Source organism: Electrona antarctica, assembly GCF_951216825.1.
Source record: "Electrona antarctica genome assembly, chromosome: 10".
NCBI lineage: Eukaryota > Metazoa > Chordata > Actinopteri > Myctophiformes > Myctophidae > Electrona > Electrona antarctica.
In genome coordinates, this window is record NC_136791.1 from 10,023,986 (window position 1) to 10,044,002 (window position 20,017).

At 41.1% G+C, this 20,017-nt stretch overlaps 1 protein-coding gene across 1 annotated transcript; it reads left to right on the forward strand.

The window, feature by feature from the left end:
• The first annotated feature begins 196 nt into the window (after positions 1–196).
• sft2d1 (SFT2 domain containing 1) lies at positions 197–19,691 on the forward strand. Its single transcript, XM_079512618.1, has 8 exons — positions 197–474; positions 2,632–2,718; positions 4,416–4,501; positions 7,754–7,835; positions 9,833–9,868; positions 10,239–10,297; positions 13,768–13,797; positions 16,991–19,691. The coding sequence occupies exons 1-8, from the start codon at positions 409–411 to the stop codon at positions 17,028–17,030; spliced, it is 486 nt and encodes a 161-aa protein (XP_079368744.1). The 5' UTR covers positions 197–408; the 3' UTR covers positions 17,031–19,691.
• Positions 19,692–20,017: the final 326 nt, after the last annotated feature.

A 20,017-nucleotide genomic window follows, 5' to 3' on the forward strand; every position in this document is an offset into this window, starting at 1 on the left:
ATAGACATATTTCTCGTCCGTCGTACGACGGTGTCGCGCCCCGAAAATCGCCGATCTACAAGCTCACAACGCGGCGGCGCGGACGCGTCGCGTTGTGAGCTTGTAGATCGGCGATTTTCGGGGCGCTGCTCGGCTACCGCTGATCTGCGGTCGGTCTCGCAACTTCCTCGCCGATGACGAGGCACAGCCAGCGAGACACAGCGAAACGGATCTCTGTACAGTTAGCGACACTCACAGTTCAACAACACCCCCGGAAGCCAGGAGGAAGCGAATGTTGTGCAGTGCTTGTTGTGGCTATGCGAGCACACTATGCTCGCAGTCACGGTTTACTTTATATTTTTGGTGAATTAGATCAATCGATATAATTAAATAAGAATTAATAGGTATAAAGGCAGTTAGTTTTTAACGATGGACAAGCTTCGTCGTGTGTTAAGCGGCCAGGAGGAGAACGAAGAGTTGGGTCTGACAGCACAGGTAATGTAATGCTAGCTCTGCTATGTCAACAGTTAGCATCATAAACTAACTTTAACGGTCCAGCAAAGCTACATAAAGTGAGCTCAGAGTCTGGAGAAGTTTGGCTACACATTGCTAAGGTTGAATTCCGTTTGCATAGCGTCAAATGTGTAATTGTCAGTTTATTTGGTCGTTAAACTAACTTTGTTCTTTTTATTCAAACAAAAAAAGTATGTATTTTTGTGCAGACACGTCAAGAAAGTATATGTCCATGCGACTTAACTTGATCAGCACGATCATGTCATGAGCTTTGCTATTATACGTTCTTTGACCTTTGTATGTTCACGCAAATTAACTGAGTTGTCAGAAGGCATGTCATGAGTTCTCCACTCTCTATGAGTTCTTTCTAATCGCTGTAACTTATCAATAGTTAGGCTAATCAATCAATTTCACTTCAATTTCTGTGTGTTGCCACTTTTTACATGCTTTCATGAGAAGGAGGAAACGAGGTAAGATATTGACTCATGCTTGTAATGAGTTCATCTGAATATCACTACTATAAATGTGTTTTGATTGATTGATTTATTAACAGTTTGCAGAATTACAGTACATTTCAAGTACAACTCAATACAAAAACTGTTAACAGTGAGTGGACGACACCATAAAGTATTACACTTGTTTACAATAGGGCCCACCATTTTCAATTCATCAAAACATTTAGAGACGTACGAATATACACAACTATATAGTCAAAAGGAAATCATCATAGGAGGTAAAAAGGGAAAAGAAACATTACATACATACAGTGAATTCCTGTTCTGTCTATAGAAGTGTCTATTTGTACGTCTCTAAATGTTTTGATGATTTGAACATGGTGGACCCTGTTGGAAACAAGTGTAATGCTTAATTGGGTCGTCCACTCACAGTTAACAGCCTTTGTATTGAGTTTGTGCTTGAAATGTACTGTAATTCTGCAAACTGTTAATAAATTCTTCAATCAATCAATCAAAACGGGGGTGGGTGGGGGGTTCAGATTTCACGGGGGCCAGTTTCGAATTGCAGCCGTCCGTAGGTGCCCTTTGAGAGCAGTTTTGAAGGAGTCAAGGGATTCGAATGTCTTAATGACTGTTGGTAGGGCGTTCCACATTTTGGTGGCATAGGAGCTAAATGAATTTAGTCCCTTGTTTGTGTGCAGCATACCAAAAAGAATATGCTAGATATTAGAAGTGAGCAGCTTTAGGGAATGAGCTCTATTCCTTCTATGAAACCTTTCATCTGTTAGCCACTGTCTGCATATCTAATGTCCTCCGGTTGGTTTCATATTCACCTGCTATTCGTCTATTTTATTTATTTACATCTTAGAGTTATCATGGTTATACAGTATAGGATTTGTTTTTTTGGATCCCAATCAGACCTGTGCCCTAAAGCCTAAAGTAATAATGGACCGCAAATCTTCTTTGGGGGGGGGGTCCACATTTAAAAACGTACAGCTCACATATCGTGAATCACCGCAAAATAAATGTTTTTTTTTTTTTGTGGCTTTTGCCTTTATTTTATATATTTTATGGAGGGACAGACAGTAGGCTGACAGGAAATGGGGAGAGAGATGGGGGAAAGACATTCAGTAAAGGCTGTCGGGATCGGGAGTCGAACCCCCCGGCACACTGCCAGCCTGGACCACTGAGCCATGGCCCAGGCCAATCACCGCAAAATAAAACATCAAACATTACAGTGCATGCAAATCAACAGTAGTGTCAACAGTCACAAATGGCAAACCTAACCTTTCAGGTTGTTAATTAGAATATTATACTGCCATCGTGTGTGTGTGTGTGTGTGTGTGTGTGTGTGTGTGTGTGTGTGTGTGTGTGTGTGTGTGTGTGTGTGTGTGTGTGTGTGTGTGTGTGTGTGTGTGTGTGTGTGTGTGTGTGTGTGTGTGTGTGTGTGTGTGTGTGTGTGTGTGTGTGTGTGTGTGTGTGTGTGTGTGTGTGTGTGTGTGTGTGTGTGTGTGAGAAAAAATAATGTGTGAATGTCCACCCCTTGGCAGTGGTACACGTCATCAATAGGAAGTCCCCGTCTGTTATTTGGTGGGGGTATTTCTGTGGGTCATTGTGACATCCTCTCATTGGTGGGGGTATTTCTGTGGGTCAGTGTGACATCCTCTCATTGTTCTCTCACCAGGTCCTTGATTCTACCACACTGAGCTACAGCACGAGGGTGAAATGGTTTGTCATATGCTTTGCTGGAGGCATCCTGTGCTCAATATTAGTGAGTCTTGGTTCTTTCTAAAGCTTTTATACTTTGCCACACACAGCAGTCACTTTGCCAACATGCTTTTCAAATGGATCCTCTTTATCGCTTGAAAAGATATATATATATATATATATATATATATATATATATATATATATGTATTAGGTTTAGGTCAAACCCATACATGTTTTTCCACTGCCTCTTAATTTGTCCCATAACAGCCAAATGCTATGTTTATGAATATAAATCTATTTGGAGAATAATGTAAATTCAATCAATTAGCTAAAATTGGCAAAAACCTCTGGTGCTAACATTCGACACAAATGGGTAGTCGGCCACATAAGAGTAAGACAGTTGGACAGTTGGCCCTATTCCACTGATAACAGAAGAAGCAGAAGCCACAGAAGCCACTGCAGGCTGATAATTCACATTCAAACCCCATATGCCGGCTTCCCTAGCCCTACTAGGGCTTAAAGGGTTAGTTCAGATCTTTGGACTTAAATCTGTAGGAAATACTCAACCCAGTGTGGAACTACCTAACCCTTTAAGTGCTTGGGAGGGCGTTGAAGCCTTTTTTATGCTGACAGTGCTGTCAACAGTGTTGTTTTTGGCAGCAAGTTTCTATTTTAGTTAAGTCATAGTCTTTGGACTGAAACTTCATTTAGTTTTAGTCACATTTTAGTCACCTGGAATGTCTAGTTTTAGTCGACTAAATGTCATAATATTTTAGTCGACTAAATCTACAGATTTTAGTCGACTAAATCTACAGTACTAAAATGTATTTTGGCGGGCCTTGATGCCGTCGTAATGAGTGTTTTTACACTTGCTGAAAATAGCTTTTCAGCATGCAACCAAGTGTAAAATTACTTCTACTGGATCTCTTGTCCACTAGACCCTTCCTAAACATTTTAGTCGACGACGAAATTGTCTGTATACATTTAGTCTTAGTTTTAGTCATCGTAGCTTAGTTTTCATTTAGTTTCCATTCGTTTTTGTCAGTGAAAAAAAGGTAGTCGACGAGCATTTTTTGTCTTAGTTTTAGTCGAGGAAAACAACACTGGCTGTCAATCTCATCTGCCATATCCAAGGTGATGTCAATAGTTTACCCCCTGATTGTTCTGTAAATTAGAGTTAAAGGACCACTTCACCACTTCTCAACCTATCTTCATATAATAGGTCCTCACTAATAATCATGAAAGAATGTTGCAATTTTTTTCTACTCTGTCTGTCTCATAGGAGGGCAGTTCAGAAACCGTCCTCCAGTGACATCATCGATGGGGAATACAAGCTAATAGAAACTGCAGGCTTTCTAGTCCTGAAAAGTTGCAATGCGAAAATGGAAGCCATCGTTCTCACGATAATGAAAATCTAAACATTTTTGTAAAAGAATCTGCCTAATGGTGATGTCACTGGAGGACGGTTTCTAAACTGCCCACAGCCCTCCTATGAGACACAGACTGAGTAGAAAAAAATCGTGCCATTTTATCATGATTATTACTGTGAGAACCTATTATATGAAGATAGGCTGAAAAGTGGTGAAGTGGTCCAGTTTAAATGGTATCCAGGAAATGGCTTTACAGAGCTTTGGCACCAGGGGGAGCCCATGTTCTGTCATTATCACTGTCATAATCAAATGTCTAGAAACTTTAAGAAAGTGCATCTGGTTGGAATGTAATGACAATATGACATGACTTTATTTTCTGTTTTACCAGGGTTCAGCCTTACTGTTCTTGCCCAAAGCCGGTATTAAGCTCTTTGCTGTCTTCTACACTATCGGGAACCTCGCAGCACTATCCAGGTAAGACTGCTACCTGAAGCAGACATTGCATAGTACATAATACATAGATACTACATTTCCATCCTGTGTGGGACATTATCATGATATTCAAATAAATATTAGGACAAAGGACAAATTCAGTGCTGCTGATATTATGACAATAGGACATGTACACTTTATTTTGGGGAATACATATACTGTATACTGACAGTATATATATATACTGTCTGTCTGTCTGTGGTGGCTAATCTTAACCACATTTTTGAGCAGACCACCAGGAGGCCAAGGAATTACTTCAACTATTTTCCCCCCACATACTTACAGTATACGTTTATAATGATAGTGAATCATTCAGATCGGGCTGAAACCTTGCCCAAATTTAGGGTCAGACATCAATCAAGGTATTGGCGCTGTAGAGAGAGAGAGAGAGAGAGATCTGCTAAATGCTAATTCCCCCACACAGTAACTCTGTCATTTCTCGACCGTTTCGGCCACGGGGCGGCTCGCCGGAACCGGGCTGGCACCCTGGGTGCGTTCCTGTGGGTCTGGAAGTTCCGGGGGCCCCCACATGGAGTTGCACCACTCAGTTCACACGGGTGTGATTTTAAAGTATGCTGTGGGAAGCTGAAATTGACAAGTATTTGTAGTTCCTTGGAAGTGTGCCATTCATAGACAGAGTAGACAGTAACCTTAGGATCCTCCTGTAATTGGGAGGTTTCACATCCTATACAGTGTACTGTACAGACATCTGTTATTTATTTATTTTAATATTTGTTTTAGTTTTTAGATACTACTTTGCGTCTATTGTGTATAGTTGTGTTTTTCTATAGCATGTTTATTCTTAAGCAACTTCAGACAATTCTCATTATCTCATGACATTAGCAGCTTGCATTTGACTATAAACGTAGACACTAGATAGTACCATCTACTTTGGACCTCAGATGCTGTGACAAACCACATAGTGTTTTCCATTGTTGACTGTTCATTGACGGTGGTATTGTTTCCAGCAGGGGGCAGTCTTTTTTTGTCTCAAGTGTCATAGATCTACCAGTAATATGTTGACAGACACACAAGACAATGACTGAAACTGGGTCACCTTGGGTTTCCAAACCCCTGGTTACTGCTTCAAATACATAACAGTGTTGTGTTTTAAAAAGACTGAGCACGTCAGTGACTTAGAATGAGAAGATCATTATACAAAGCCAGATAGTTTCACCACTGTGCCAGTCTCAGTGGAAGGCTGTATCAGAGACATGAGTCAAACACAAAACACACAGAATGAAATAGTTTCTACAAAGAAATATTTTCTACAAGCTCACAATTCAATGCATTGTGGCATGTTGTGAGGTTCTAGATGCGCGACAAAAGATTAAACGGGCCATACATTTTTTGAAAAAGCATGACAAGATGAAATAATAAGGTTTCTGCCTGACAAGACATCGAAAATATATGAAGCATTTTGTGCAAGTTCATTGTTTTATAGAGTTTTTATGAAGTTTGGCCTGCTTCCTACTGGGGTATACTGTAGATATAGGACCGTAGGCGTTCACTTTCTGGAGATGTTGAACCAAATGTGGATTACTCTGACCGGCTCATCATGGGTCACCCTATTTTGACGTCTAACTTCCTCACAGCGTCAGTCAGTGATGGTTAGACGCACTGATGTAATGGCCCACACTCCCACAGCCAAATCAGTAATCTGCCGTGTGAGAGTCCATATCATTACTGTGTCTTTCGCCCTGAGCACTTGACAGCCCTCACCCAGCACTCTGTCTGCACACCACGCTGTAATGTATGACACTCTGAACAGTCAGCCCTGCTCAGCACTTTATGGCTAGATGGAGATAGCCTTTGTTTTTTACTCCGTTGCTGACGTCATACCTGCGATTCTGCAACCTGGGTATTAAGAAACTGTAGTGGAGTTGTTGATCGTGGTTTAGAATGTGTCATCGACGAGTACTCATGATTATTACTGTGTACTACGACCGACCAGTGTTGGGGGTAACGGCGTTACAAATAACGGCGTTACTGTAACAGGATACTTTTTTGGTTAAGGGAGTAACGGATTATTTTGCAATTAGAGTAATCAGTTATTTAGTTACCTTTTCCCAAAACAATGGCGTTACATTTAAGACCTATATTTCCCTGTTTTTTTCTGTTGCCACAAAGGAAAACGCATTTGCGTTTCCTGAATGAATGAGCTCTATATTATACTGTCAACCGAGATGTGAAATGATGCAAGCAACAACACTGTCGTGCGTGTTACACAAAAATCAGTGACCCATGCTTTGCAGTCTGTGGACACTGCGTAATCATCATTGTAATCTACCATATTCAATAGGTCACCTTCAAGACCATAGATTGCCAAATATAATGTATTTATATTTGTCAATCTCAGTTGAGACACTTTTCACAGCATCAATGTGACTGCAGCTGTCAATCTAACAGCTGACCTGACTTCTTCATGTTCACTATCACTATGTCAACGAATGTGTACTTGTGTAACTATTTGTTTTGTCGCTCTCATCTTTAGAATATATCCTTATATGACCATTTAGTATAGGATCTCTGAGAGTGGACTATAAGGATGGTCTGAGAAGGGGGTTGGAAAAGGCTTGAGTCCAGGGGTGCCATTTGGCTCTTGCGAGGGTTATGGAGAGAGGACTGGTCTAGCACACCAGTCTGTTCTGTTATGATCATGATCTTTCAATAAAACTTTGTCAATCCTTCATCTTTGGAAGATTATTTAATCCACAACATGGGTTTGAGCTGAGAGGCCCTTTTGAAGTCACCTTAAATCAAGTGGCAGTTCTTTATATTTAGATTATATTTTTTAGGGGCATGGCCTGTGATCTACCATGCCCCTAAAAAGGCTAATTTGAATTAGCCTTTTTAATTGCAGTAATGTAACGTAACGGAATACTGTTAAAAGTAACACAGGAACCCCTTTTGGTGTTTTAAGCATTATGTTGTACTTTAGCTGTTGAAAAATAGCAGATCTACAAGCTCATAGCGAAGCACCGAGTGCCGCGCTACGAGCTTGTAGGTCTGCTATTTTTGAAAAATCGTGAAAATGTGGCCCAAATGTTTTGGGCCACATTTTTAACTCAAATCTTTGCTGAGAACGAATGACATAGAAACATGGGTTTTTCAGAAAACTGTCAGGATTTAGAAGGCATTTGTCTAAATGGGTTAAACTTACTGCTGCGGATGTGTTTTACATTTCTACATGTTTTATGTGTAACTAATAACTTTTCTTTGTTACATTTCAAGCACCTGCTTCCTGATGGGACCATTCAAACAGTTAAAGCGCATGTTTGAACCAACAAGACTGATAGCCACCATTGTTATGCTGGTAAATACATTATTTTTCTTCCATTTTTGTTACTGTTAAGATCTCTGTAAATCGTCCTCTGTAGCTGTAGGGTTAACAAAATAAACAATGTGACAACATTCTTACAGGGTTCTTCAGCAGTTATTTGGGATGGTTGAGGTGCTATATAGCACCGCCGCCATTCAAAACCCATGTGTGGTTCTTGTTTAGTTTTGGCACCTTTTTAATGGTTCCCGATTTAGCAGAATTAGACAACGGTGCTATGTAGCACGTTTAAGACAGGTGCTATGTAGCACGTTTAAGACAGGTGCTATGTAGCATGTTTAAGACAGGTGCTATGTAGCTCCCTTAAAACATTTGCTGCAGCACCAAAATAAGTGATGATATATGATTCTGATCCAAATAACCACTTTTAGTACTATTTAGTATTTGTCAGTAGGGAACTGAATCTGTCAGTGCTGAGGACAAGATTAACGGACTGCTTTGTGGCACTGTTAGGGACCATGCCATTGTCTATGATGAGTTTTTGTTAATAACGCAAGATGTTTTTAATGCCAGCGTATCTTTTCCGACCTGCTGACGTCACGTCAGATTACGTCCGCATGACGCACGTTTTGTTGACATCTGTTCCTCCGGATTTATTTAATCTAATCGAGGTATCTAATCTATTTATCTATCTCTGTGTGACAGTACACAGAATAATAGAATGTTATCGGAAAAAATAAAGCTGTCAAATGATATACGGTAAGGCAAGCTCTTTTTTTGTTTTAAATAGCATTGGGTTACAATGGGGAGCATGCCCCCAAAAAGGTGTGAGGCTTTGGTGGTGACACACTTGCTGGTCTGGTATATATGTTATGTGTCGGGGAAGGGAACCAGCCACTCATAGCTAGCTCGTGTCAAAAGCAATACCCTCAGAACGAAAATACATTGCATGGATGCAACTGGGACGTATCCTCAGTGATGTATCCCAAGGTGATTGGGGTTTCGGGTCTCGCGAACATCATACCCCTCACTCGGGTGACCCAGCCGGGGTGATCAAGTCCCGACTTACGTCCCAGTAGCTACCCTCGATCAGACCCACTAGGGAAAGACAGGGCAGCACAATCCGTTGGAACCACTCCGGAACTACTATGCCGGGACTGAGAGGTACAATTCTGGCATGTGGAGGGACTAGGCTCTGTGGGTTGCCTCCTGTCCGGGCCCCTCCTACGTCTCACCAGGTCCACTCCTGCTCTCACCAAATAGCTCGTGTCAAAAGCAATACCCAACATTTTGATTGAGTGTTTACCTCCTGCATTGCTTCTTACTCTATCCATGACAGTCATGTCATGTGGGAGCAGACGCAACATGGAATCTTTCTGTGTTCCATTTGTCTTAAGCCCTGGATTAAGCGAGGCTCCAGTTTATTGTCATCTGTATTGACTTACTCCTTAGCCGGAGGCCTGCGGCTGGCTAACCTTTGAGTGTGCATACCCAATTATAAGATTTGGAATCCTTGTGGTATTACCCACTTTGAACCTGGTGTCTTTTTTTTGGGGGGGGGGGGGGGGACATTTTCCGTTTTTTGTGGAGGCAATTAATGCCTTTTTGGTCGGGTGTTTTCTGCAGTTCACATATAACAAAGGTATTACACTACATTTTTAGGGCGGCTATGGCTCAGGAGGTAGAGCAGGTCGTCCAATAGAGCAGGTCGTCCATGGGTTGGGGGGCTCGAATCCCGGCTCCTCCTGTACACATGTCGAAGTGTCCTTGGTTCAAGACACTGAACCCTACATTGCCTCCAATGTGTTGGTCGGTGTGAGCTTGACACCATTGGTGTGTGAATGTGGGAAGTGAGGACGCTGGCGTTGACTGTTCGCCGCTTCACCTCCCAATGTATGAATGAATGAACCATTGTAAAGCACTTTGAGCACTTGGAAAAGCGCTATAAAAATGTCATTATTATTTTTCATCTTGTGAGTTTCATATTGTTGTGCAAGCTTGCCAGATATTTACTTTTTTTTGTCACCCTCCAGCTCTGCCTTGCCTTGACACTCTGTGCAGCATTTTGGGTAAGTAAATAAATGGACTGAAATAGGTTGGACTATGTATGTACAGTATCTAGGGGTGCTCATGATCAGCCGATACCGATCTTGTGCGTAAGGGGATATTTCCCAAATTATTAAATGTCAAAACTGTTCCTTTGTGTGTGTGTGGGGAGGAAGGGAAGAATGTTTAGGCCTGTCACAAAGATGCAAAGTGATATTATACTATATATCTTAACTGGTATAAAACATGTTTCTCCAGATCGGGTAAATTACTGATCAAGTTATTTGGAGTGAAAAGCGTTGTGGCCGATCGATCGGAGCACCTCTATATGTATTGGCATTGGGTTGCTGCAAAGATTTTCACATCACATCTGCTTTGTATTTCTTTGCACAGTGGGACAAAAAGTTGTTGGCTCTCATCTTCTGTATTCTGCAGTTCTTGGCAATGACATGGTAAGTGTTACCTACCCACCCTCAGCAATGTTTGCACCGTAGCACAGTTGCCTAACAATTATTTTGTCAATGATACCAGACAATTCAAATCAAGATGCATTCACAGGAAACTGTAACGATCTTTAGTCCAGCTGCCTCAGCTTGTATTATGTGTCAATGACTTGAGATAATTTGGCTAATTATAAACTAATCTTGATTTTCTGCCCTGGGCACATGCTTGGCCTAAATCCTGTAAATGGTTAAACTTGAACTGTACTCCCCAGACATGCTATGTCTGGCGAGTAAAAGCTACCTTTGAACAGTGGTGTCATGGTGTTTTTTTTACTGGTACCACAGTGTTTTAATGATGCCACGTGCAGGCGCACGTGCATGTGCGCATCGCAGAACAGCTGATAGCCTAAGCCTATTGTTATTGTTATAGTGTGTGGGAGTTTTAGACAAACATAAAAGTAGACTTAAAATAGTCAGACAAACATCTTTACTGCACACTAGCAAATTAAAAAGTTTGCTTTGGACGAATTAATCTGTTCTGGAGGAGGCATTCTTCTTGTGTGCAGAACACCACACAGCAGCAGTAGCCTACTGGAGCCATAGCCTACTGCTGTAAGTGTGCATGCTTACCGTGCACTCGGGTATAAACAGTTAAAGCTGTCCTGTTATGCAAAGTAGTATAGGCACGGTACTTGACACGGTGTGAAAATAGGGGCAGGGGGCGCCAGTAAACCTAGACCACTGGGTACTTTGTGCGTCCTTGAATCTAGGGGGACGCGTTCTAGCGTGCACGCACATGCACCGTTTCATTCCGTCCCTGCGCGTGCACATCAATAAATTACTGGTACCACGGCGTGGTACTGCGTTGTACGAGCATGACACCACTGCCTTTGAATGTTTTGAATATTCTAACGGTATGTTGTTGATAGCTTATTAATTAGTTAGACTTATCAGTAAGGAACTACAGTATGAAGTGCCATAGAGTTTATCATTATTGTGACTCTAGGTCGCATTTACCATGAAAACCTGCATCTCCCGTCCGTCAGTTGGTTGGTTGGCCATGCCTCCATATATTGTCACGCCTCGTCACATCACACCTCCATATATGGTCACGCTCGTGACACGTCACACCACCATATATGGCCATCTCCATTTATGAAGATCACAACACTGACCTCATCTAACCCTGGATAACCATACATGGAGAAGACTGGATCATCACCTAGATCTGCATATATGGAGCCGGCCAGCAACTCTACATCTGACGTCAAACCCTTAGATCTCAATATATGGAGCTGACCTGTTCTGACATCCCATATGTTGATCCTTCCCCACCCGTCCTTCCTGTTCTGACAATCCATATGTTGATCTGACCTCATCAAACCCTGTACACTCAAGGCATGTTCCATATATGGCCAGTACAGAATTCATTCCATATGTTGATCTGACCCCCAATGCCAAAGCGCCAGCGCTCGCCCAGCAGTCTGCCGTCACCCAGGCGGATGCGTGCACGCGACCTTGCCCTTAGGGCGAGGTTGCTTCTCGCCTCAGGGCATCTTACTGGTACTATAATTGGAAATGAGTATTTGGTGGCATTAGAAATTTGATTGGCTTAGGATTTCCTAATGATTTGACGTTTTGGTTTAGGTACCTGTGTTTAGTAAGTGGAGTGAACTTGTGATGAGGATGAGCTGCGTCACCTTTCACTTTATTGCTTGGGAGAAAAAGGCATGTCAGGGTGGACATCATTTCCTGTCATTTGTGGATTGTTGCCTTGCCAACTAGTGCTGGATACTGGTACCACGACCGTATTTTTGATTGACACCTTGTAGGGTTAGTGGGGTCGACTTGCAGCACGGCAGCAAATAAAGCGTCCAGCCGGTGATGTGTCTTGGCGTGTCAGTGAGTGTATTTGTTAATGTGAGCATATTTGCACAGCGGCAACAAAGACTTTCTGTATGAGAACACCTACCTCCAGCAGCTCAAGTGGAACATAATGGATGGTCTCTCTGGGCAGCGGAAACCTGCGTCATTGGACAAGACATGATTGGCCTTAACTTTGCTGCCAGAATGTACATGGTGTACTCTCTGACTCTGACTCTGCCTGTACTGTGAGAGTATGAAGCATCACCTTGGCAACCACAATTGCACTATTCAAGCCTAGTCAAGGACACGGTGCATTTTCATACAGACACTCCCGTCTCTGTTAAACCTGGATACCAAACGATATACAACATATAATATATAATTATGTTCATCATTCGTATTTATCGTTTGTGATATGGAACATTACGGCTGTAACTTGCCAAAACCTACACACAGTGCGGTATCCAGGACCTTCCATTACCTCAGCCTTGTAATTATTACCACACTGCCTGTTTATTCCCACATCTACCGAGTAGAAGAGCAGAGCCTGCGCTGTGTGATGGTTGAATGAGAGGGCAGCCATACGCAGTTAATTATTCATTTATTGTACTACATGCCTCACATGTTTCAAATATCTGGAATGCTTGAAGGGATTGATTTGGCATCGTCGTTTTGGCTATACCCGTGGTTGTAATCACAGTCAACACAAGACTAATAAACACAATGTGTTTTATTACATTTAGTGTTTAAGTGCAAACCAATTTAGAATCCTCGGTTATCCCTGTAGTTCAGTTCATAATTTAAAATGGGTTTAATGAGGTGATCCGGTGTTTATCAAATTGTCCATCCCATATGTTCTTGTTTCTGATGCACTGTTCACAGCTTGAGCATCGTCCTTTTTTTTAACCCTTTAGATTCTAAAGGGTTAAAAAAAAGGACGATGCTAAATAAACTAGAACATTCTAAAGTTTAGAATGTTCTATAGTTTATTTAGTTAGTTAAGTCCAAAAAGCAAATCCAAAACTTCAGATGAAAATTGTGCAAGTCAATAATGAGATACAAACCCAGGCTTGTGTTAAATGTTAAAAGAGCCAGGCTGAACACATTAGCCTTGTTGTTGACTGTGGATGTTGATGATTTAATCCTCTGGTGCACGTCTGTCAACGATGCTGGGGTTAATGACTTTAATCCTTTACATTTTGTTGATGTTGCCTCAATAAAGAACATGTTTACGCTTTTTCTGTTAATCATCAAAATGCCTTTGTTAGAGAGAGAGACAGATGTTACATATTAAGACCTAACAGTATCTACCTTTTCAAGGGTAATGTTACTGTTTTGGGCAAGCTAAAGCCATGTACCTAAACAAAACTTTAAGCATTCTTCATGATTTGTATATGGCCTGTGTTTTGGTCATGGCTTATGTATTCTATTCAGAGAAAGCACACTGAGAAAGCCTTTATTATGACTACATTGGTCTTTCAATGTTGTACAATTGTATTTTTAGTGCATTTTATCTATTTAGATCTTGTCTAGTTTGGTCCGATACTAAATTTGAATATTGTGAGAATAGGAAATGGACACAAGCACTGACTTCTTTCTTTGTTCCTTTCCAGGTATAGCATCTCATACATTCCATTCGCCAGGTAAGACCGCACAGCAGCAGCATTAGTGTTTGAGCCCAGTGACCATGACACCATGTTTGCCACTGCCACTACTGTGAATCCAAATGCCATACGTAAATAAGTGACACTTGTCAGTCACATGCCCACAAATGTAACGTGGGAAATTATACGTCGAGGCAGTCCTTGAAGGAAAACATGTTTGTATTTACTGCAAAGCGCCGTGCTGTTTGTCTTCAACACATGGTCGTAATCCCCTGCTAGGAATAGACAGACGTCACTGGCCATCCCTGGTCACCCAAATGGCAGCATGTTGCTTCACACCCTCAGTGCTTTAGCCTTAGAGGGCCATTTGTTTGGATGCAACAAAAAGTCAAAATAACATTCTGAGCGTAAATGGCACTGTATAGTCAAACCTTATCCGAGTGTTTTGGCTTACGTAATGTTCACCTTATGTGCGCTGGGAAGGTTTTTCCTCTCTGAAGACATACAATACGTGTACCGGTAATCTAATCTATATATGGAGGAGGAGAGGGGCCATAGCTGAATGGTATAGAGGCCACTTGGGAAACAGAAGTTTCCAGGTTTGATTCCTGGCCCCAGCAATGTGATGAGGTGTCTCTGAGCATGACACTCAACCCTAGCCCTAACTGCTTGTCTTACCACTTGGGCAGCAATCAGCTAGGTGAAGATGAAAACACAATTCCCCACACAGCTTCAATTAGGTCTAATTATTATTATTATATGTATAGGTAATGGGAAGAGTAAAACATTTTTTTGTCTTTTTCAAATTCTGTCACACATATTCACAAACGTTCAGAGGCACTGGAGCACACAATTCTTTTATGAATCTTGAAGGGGACTGAGGGTCAGGTTTTTATGATTCCCATATTGGCATTTAAGAAAATTGATTGTAATCATTTGAAAAGTAAAAAAAAGTCCTCAAAATGTTGCTTTTCCGTCCGTCTAAATCAAGCCATATGTCCCCGGCACCTGAGTGAGCTACCCCTCTATATGAGGCGAGAGGGGTGATGTTATTTTGACAAGTCCAGCTGTGAACAGGGTTATCTCTCATCTAGTGAGAGGTCTAATGCCCCCTGGCCCCCCTGTAGTGAGTGCCTTGTGCATTCGAGTGACTCTTTAATTCAGGGCTGGGCAACTTTGAAGATGGAGAGGGCCACAATATTTCCACACTATTTCCAGAAGGACACATTGCATATTTCTGCCTGATATTTATGTCGTAGCAAAAATGGCTGATCTACAAGCTCAATTGGGCTTGTAGATCTGCTATTTTTTGCTATATTTGAATTTAAATCCTGAATTATGTTTGGCTATTTTTTAATTGGAATCCTGAAAAGTAACCTTTTTTATATATTTTCAAATGCAAGTTATGTTTAACTTTATTAGTCATCAAGCTACATATATAGACTGAAGTAAGCGGGTCGTGTTTGCATGTTTATAATTGCAACAGCTGAAATCAATAATATATCAGTATTTTGATAACCTGCGGGCCGCATTAAGTGAGGGTGGGGCCGCCAGTTGCCCATGTACGTCTATGCTTTAATTCATTCTGACAGCTGAGAGTCGTCCCACAACATCCCTCATTACCCCTCCCCCAGCCCAGATGCTAACAGAGTCCAGACAAAGACCAATGTCTGCGCTGCTAACCTCCCAAAGTCCAAATCTATACAGAGAAATGTACAATTTTGCCATATGTTGTTGACCGTTTTAAAAGCGCTGTGGGTTACACATTTACATTTTTACACGCGTTTCCTTTTTGTTTCGTTTTCGTTTCTTTGTCAACAACGGTTTAGCATTTTCCTCTTGCCTTAAGCCCCTTGCACTAATCTGTGTTATTATTTCACAGAGGTAAATAGAATAGCATAAACAGTTGGTTTATACTTTACCATGTGAGGGTGTCACGCACTGAAAGTATCCGATCTACAAGCTCACAACGATGAGAGCATAAATGATCCCTGACCATGCTCAGTCAAACTGTGATATCTAGTTAGCCACAGCACCACAGCTCATTGGGGAGTTGATCCCTTCATGTATTTTACCCCATTAACTCTATTTAAGACCTGTCATCAACACACACCATGTTAAACCTACTGCAAGTGATCCTCTTGGCAGACAAAGCAGTCATTCTGATATTTCTTCAGAATTTGGAGACATCTAATTAGTGATTTTTCACACTGGTTTTGGAAGCGAAAATAAAGGCGCACCTCAAATGACGATCGGAAGTGAATCTTTGGGTATTTTAAGTAATGGCAAAAAGGAGAATGCTGAGGTTGGATATGTGTGTTATGTACTATGAATTATGAAAGCACAAATCAGGTGAATATGTAGGTGTGAGTCACCAGTCTTATGGACCAACCCCCTCCTCCGGGGTTTGGCTACGGTCGGCTCTCCTTTTTAACCTTGAGTGGGTTCACACCTCCTCCACTGCATTTTGAGTGTGGCAGGCAAAGTCTGCATAGCAACACACTGATGGTGATGGTAATGGAAACAATGTGAAAGGAATGGAAGAGGCAGCTATCTGGCGTTGCCTTGGCGATTGCCAGACTGTTGCCTCTTGCAATTTTCAAATACTTCCGTCATACAGTCTGGAGCAACGGAAGCTCTATCATGAGTAAAATATAAAGCGGTGGAGCCTCCAACCCACTTCCATTTCGTCTTTTACAGTTGTGCAAATTTATCCTAATGTAAATAAAAATGATCCAAGCATATATATGGCTTGCTGCTAGTGCTTAGCCGACATGGAAATAAAAAAGAAAGCTCTAAAGATATTTTAAAGTATATTTTTGTGAACAGAAATGACAAACGGATTACTCGGATTTGGGGAGGTGTAGTTCCAGACTCTATATATAGCATTCAGAGTTTGTGGAATAGTTGTCTGGCTAAACAAGACTAACTTAGCGATGGCTTGCCTTGCGCCGTCCGTCAATGCACAGCACCTTGAAAGAGGAAGCCCCCCCTTCATTGATGGCATGTGCTGCTGCCTCCCAGCCACAACACGCTTACTTATTCATGATGAGCCTCTCCCTAGCCCTTGGGACAAAATGACTTGTGTCATCTTCACTTGTGTCTGCATGACAGAAACTGAATTTGCTTCAGCAAATATATGGTATCTAGAGTCGAATGCCAGCATAATTAGAACTCTTTTGCCCGTTTATCTTTTTTTAAAGTTGCTATTCATGTGTCTTTGTCTTTACAGGGATGCTGTGATGAAATGCTTTACTACCTGTCTGAGTTAGAATGGCTGAGTCCTTGGTTTCACGTGAAGACCGGTCCCTCAAACTGCAAGCTCAGTGGCTCTGTAAAAAACAAATATATATATATATATATCTAAATTGTTTTATATGCTATCTCTCTACATTCTTAACATTTCTGTTATCAAACTGTGAATTCTCACTTTTGCAATTCATTTAGCCATTAACTAGATTGTTTTCTGTGGCTACAATCATAACATATCAGCTGTGTATTGCTTTGGTTGTCAGCAACACGACTGCTTTTAACGCTTAATATGTTTTAAAAAGATCTTGCTATTGGTTTCTTGGCCATTTTGTACCATTCAAGGGCAGGGACATCAAGTTTGCTGTGCAGTGCCTGTAAAATACAACACAATTGCCTTTCTACTTTATGCATTTGTATGTCTACTATGTACAGTAACACAATAACTACACATGCATGTTTATGTAAATTGATATTTCTATCGGTCAATGTGTTCAGTGAAGCACAAACAAGCTGATAATACACTGGAGTTTATCATACATTCATGATATTGAGGTTTGATCAGCCAAAGAAACAAAGAACCACATTGTCTGTCTATATTCTAGCAGCTCTACCATGTGTTAAAATCTCAACCCCCACCCCTACATACGCACAGATCACCTGCTTTTTTTCTTTTTTTTTAAATTTCCAACCAATGCGATAATGACTTGGTCCATTCCGCCTTTGTGAGCGTTGTGATTTTGACGTGACCTGATAATCTACCATAGCCTGCATAGGATTTCCCATGTTGCTTCTGCTTCAGCATGATGGCATAGCCATAGCCTCTGAGGATGCAGTTGTCATGACAACCCCCGGGAACATACATTACAGCCCATCCCCATCTGCCATGCCTATGATCACATACATAGTTCCTTGTGTTACTGCAAAAATGTGTTCTTCCATGATGTCAAATACCTTGGATGACCTTGTGGTCAGTCTTGGACCATGATGTTGTTTTGCTTTACAGTCAAAGGATTTAAGACCTGTGGTCTATACTTGATTATTCACTTAAGTCTTGTTGTAGCATTTAGGATGGGAACCCCTTTTGGGTTTTACTTTTTTTCAAGACGGGAACCCCTTTTGAGGTTCTTGTTGGGGTTCTTGTTGCTATGTACAGTACAGCAATATTTTTGTATTTTTTTGTAATACATATTTGAAGTTTCTCAGAAAACGTAGGTCAGGATTTAGAAAGCGTTTTTAGAATTGGCCTCAGTCCTAAATGGATTAAGGGGTTTCTCCAGGTCTGCTAAAAAACAAGCATGAACCATAAGGTGGCCTTACACTAGCCGATAATCGGGCATTTTTTGACGCTCGGGGGGTGCCCGACTCAATCGATCTGCTCGGGGCCGCTCAAAGCGCGATCGGCCCGATCAACATCAAGAATGTTTGATATTTGCTCTGCCCCGCTCCGATTATCCTGTAGTGTGTGGTGCTATCAGATTTCAGATTGAAAAAATTCGGCTAGTGTAAGGCCACCTTTAGTGTATGTTCACACATTCTCCACATTTTATTTTGTATTCGTTACCTCCCCTTTGCCTCATATACGACCCCTGCATAGTTTAATTTGATGGTCCTATACTGTGACATCTCCTTTCAGTCGTACTTGTTCAAACATTGGCAGAAAAACAACAAATCGAGAAACAAAAAGATCACACACCATCAGTTTCAAGGGACACAATAATTCAAGGCTTTGTGCTCTTAATTGAAGGGGGGTTAGTTGAGGTTTCATAACCTTCCTTCCAGTGAATTTATTTGATGGATGGGTGATGTTTCTGAGCTCTGCCAACAGTTTCCTGGTGATGTAACCCACTGTTGATTCAATCAGTGCTGCTATGCCAATGCATTCACTCACTCCAAACACTCATGATTCAGTGCACCACAAATGAATATGAACTATAGGCAGTGTGCCACAATGTCGTGGTTAGGATTCCATGAGTTATATATCTTTCTTCTGCTCTTGGTTTACTCAAATCTCCATTGGCTGAACAAAAGCAGAAATTCTTAAAAAGCTATGTATATATGGATTGATGGATGGATGGATAGATAGTATTCACTCGCCTATTACTAAGACGCTAATTTGATGATTGGGTCAATAGGAGACTATACGCTTGGTCATCAATTTATTGGCTTAGGACTTTTGCAACAAAAACAATCTCCATGAATTCAAGGCTTCATGGGGGTGTAATTGATAGAAAGACATTTCTGGGTGAACTACTAAATAGAATGACTGAAGATGTATTGCCAGAGGAAGTTCCATACAAGCACTCCCTATTTTTCTACAGTTTCCTATTTATGTAATTCTACACTATTGTGTTAAAACGATGTAGAGGAGGTTAAACTAATGTAATTGATGTCAGTAACTCAAATTTAATTTCAAGTTACTTAAAATGTACCACTGGCCTTCTTTTAATATAATACTGTTGTGTCCCTTTGTAGAACAACAAAGGATTTGTGCCTAACATTGTAATATATATTTTTTGACTTGTGATTGTAAGCCATTTTGTGATGCAACTTGTTAAATTGTAACCTAAATAAGTGATGTGAATGTTTAGGCTTGGCATTTGATTGACCAAATCTATTTATCCCCCCCACCGATCATAAACCTCCTCAGGCAATAACAAATAAAAGGATCTGCAGTGTGTAAATGGCTATTTATTGATTTCTCTATACCATACATACACTATTTGTTTTTCAAGGACCCCCACCATAACTGAGTGTCTAAATGGAACAACATATTGATCATATCAAAATATTTCAATTTATCTTACCCTTCTTGACTTTGAAACATGGCCAGAGAGAGACCAACAGTATGAGATATGTGCCCTAATCACCGTGATTTGTGTAATTTCTTTCAATTATTTGAATTATTACATTTTGCCATGCAGGTTTACTCTGTACTGTAGAACTGCCAAAACCATATGGAAAAGCAGGTAATGCTGTTGGCAATGAATGGAATATTGTTCCTAACACT

Coding starts and splice junctions, on each gene's coding strand:
- sft2d1 (XM_079512618.1), top strand. CDS start 409: ATGGACAAGCTTCGTCGTGTGTTAAGCGGCCAGGAGGAGAACGAAGAG. Junction 7,836..9,832: donor TAGCCACCATTGTTATGCTG/GTAAATACATTA, acceptor GTCACCCTCCAG/CTCTGCCTTGCCTTGACACT. Junction 13,798..16,990: donor TCATACATTCCATTCGCCAG/GTAAGACCGCAC, acceptor TTGTCTTTACAG/GGATGCTGTGATGAAATGCT.